At 43.1% G+C, this 2,155-nt stretch overlaps 1 protein-coding gene across 1 annotated transcript; it reads right to left on the bottom strand.

Annotated features, from left to right (window-relative positions):
- Positions 1-1,120: 1,120 nt before the first annotated feature.
- olig3 (oligodendrocyte transcription factor 3) lies at positions 1,121-1,903 on the bottom strand. The gene has a single exon (XM_036546101.1). It carries the CDS (start codon positions 1,901-1,903, stop codon positions 1,121-1,123), a length of 783 nt encoding a protein of 260 aa, XP_036401994.1.
- Between the last annotated feature and the right edge of the window lie 252 nt (positions 1,904-2,155).

Genomic DNA, 2,155 nt, shown 5'->3' with positions numbered 1-2,155 from the left:
CACAGTATAAGTTAAAGAAACCGAGGCTAAACAACAGAATTGTTCCACGGGTAAACTAGATAAACTGCTGGTGAATGTTCAAAAACTTTAAGGATTACACCGGAATCTGAAAATCAGTAACATTTGCGTTTATGTTAGTGATAGATCAAGAGGGTACTGTATGTGCTAAAGGTTGGTCCTGCATGGAGAGAAATAATAAAGAAGTTGGAACATAGAAAGGACGTTCTTTGCAAAAAATGCATTTTATTATAATAGTTTATTGAAATTTCATCCAGAAACACTGGGCAATAATAAATATATCAATAATCATCAACAATGTACAAAAATAAAGACACAATGTTGTCTCTGGGCGTAACAAAACCTTCCCAGCAAAACAAACATGCTTTGTAGCTACTTTGACCACAGAAGCCATGCTAAAATAGTTAGAATTTTAAAAATGTAACTGGTCACAGAATAACGCCACATAGCTAGAATAAAACTATTTCAGTATTGAAGAAAAACACCGAGGAAACAATATAATTTCACTCTATTTTCTCGACCTATATATATTTGTATATAACCACAGAAATAAATCACCTCATTTCAATTTTCATATTGAATAAGATTTCACAATCCTTGTTACAAGGAACGAAGGGCATTCGTCATTCGCACAAATGATGCCTGTTACAAAAAAAAAAAAATCCATCTAAACTTGCATGCATCTCACTCCCACTTTTTGACACAGCACAAGATATTTGTCTTACTCAGTTGGAAAACGACGGCTCTCAGCACATAAATAGCCCAGTTCAGTAGCTTATCTCCAACAACATATTGCTTTACAATTAACGTATACACGCATTTTCAAATGGTTAAAAAATATTTACATCATGTGATGCATCTCTGGGACCACCAAATAACCAGGGGACCAGTTACCTTGAAAACTGTCTTTTGACCAAATCCTTGTTACAAGGAAGAAAAGCAGATTTAATATGTAAAACAAATAAAACGAGCCAATGAAAAGTTCACTATGTTGCAGGCATGCATAAAGTCTTGTTTCTTCTTGTCCGTCTTAAAATCCCCCCCAGGAACAATGTAAATGCTCGCGACACTTAATAGTCTGTTAGCTTTAGAATTTTCAGTATTACTTCATTACGTCCTTATTCTCGGATGAAAGTCTCGTTAGCCCAGCTGAAGTTATAGGAAGATGAGGAGCAGGGGGCACCTGGCAAATGGTGCAAGGACAAGGTAAACCTGCCCAGTGCTGGAAACCGCTCCCGAGCGGAAGTGGAGGCGTGGGGGCACTCTTCAGCAGGGAATGGGGGGCTCTGATGGCGGTAAGTCCGGGTAAAGTCGTGGAGAGAGTGGACGACGTGGTGGAAGAAAGCGCACTTCCGAGTAACGGGTGCACCTGGTGAGTAGGGTTACCGGTGTGGGCCGCGTGAGCGCCGGAGTGACCAACTGAACTGCAGTGAAACGCTGAGTGATGTCCCCCATAAATTTCTCCAACTAGCCTCTTCATCTCGTCCAAGGAGCTCGTAAGCATCAGTATGTAATTTCTTGCGAGCAGGAGGGTGGCGATTTTTGACAGCTTCCTCACGGATGGCCCGTGCGCGTAAGGCATCACCTCTCTGAGTCCGTCCATTGCCAGATTCAAGTCGTGCATCCTCTTACGCTCGCGGCCGTTGATTTTCAGCCTGAGCTGTTGTATCTCTTGCTCGGTGACCTGCTTCTTGAGTTTGTACTTGCTCCCCGCCGGTGCTTTGTCACCGGTCCTGGAGATGTGTTCGCTCGTCATCTTCTGTATGATTTCGTTCTGAGTGGAAGACACTGTACTGAGGCGCGCGTCTTGCAGGTGATGGTCTCGGAGATAGATCCCTTCCATGTCTGGCGAGGAAGCTCTGCTCGAGCTAGAATCAGAATTCATTTTTATTAGTTCGGCTGGGTAGGAGGTCGCTTTCCTCTCTGTCTCTGCCTCTATTTTTTAAGTCACTCTCGCTTGATCACCTGATATTTGTCGTCGGAATGCAGCCTTTGGTTGTTCAAGGGTAGTTTAATAAGAGTCGTTCGCTCTCCGGTCGCTAGCTAGACTGCTTGATATACTTTTTTTCTCGAGGGTGCACCTCTTGCTCTGTGGCGAGGTAACAGGGGGATCAGCGTATTTATAGAGCTGCTTAAG

This window comes from Megalops cyprinoides, chromosome 15 (assembly GCF_013368585.1).
Source record: "Megalops cyprinoides isolate fMegCyp1 chromosome 15, fMegCyp1.pri, whole genome shotgun sequence".
NCBI lineage: Eukaryota > Metazoa > Chordata > Actinopteri > Elopiformes > Megalopidae > Megalops > Megalops cyprinoides.
Note: the sequence above shows the minus strand (reverse complement) of the source record. Positions and strands in the feature narration are given on the sequence as shown.

Excerpts from the sequence above, each read along its gene's own strand:
- olig3 (XM_036546101.1), bottom strand. The coding sequence starts at position 1,903 with ATGAATTCTGATTCTAGCTCGAGCAGAGCTTCCTCGCCAGACATGGAA.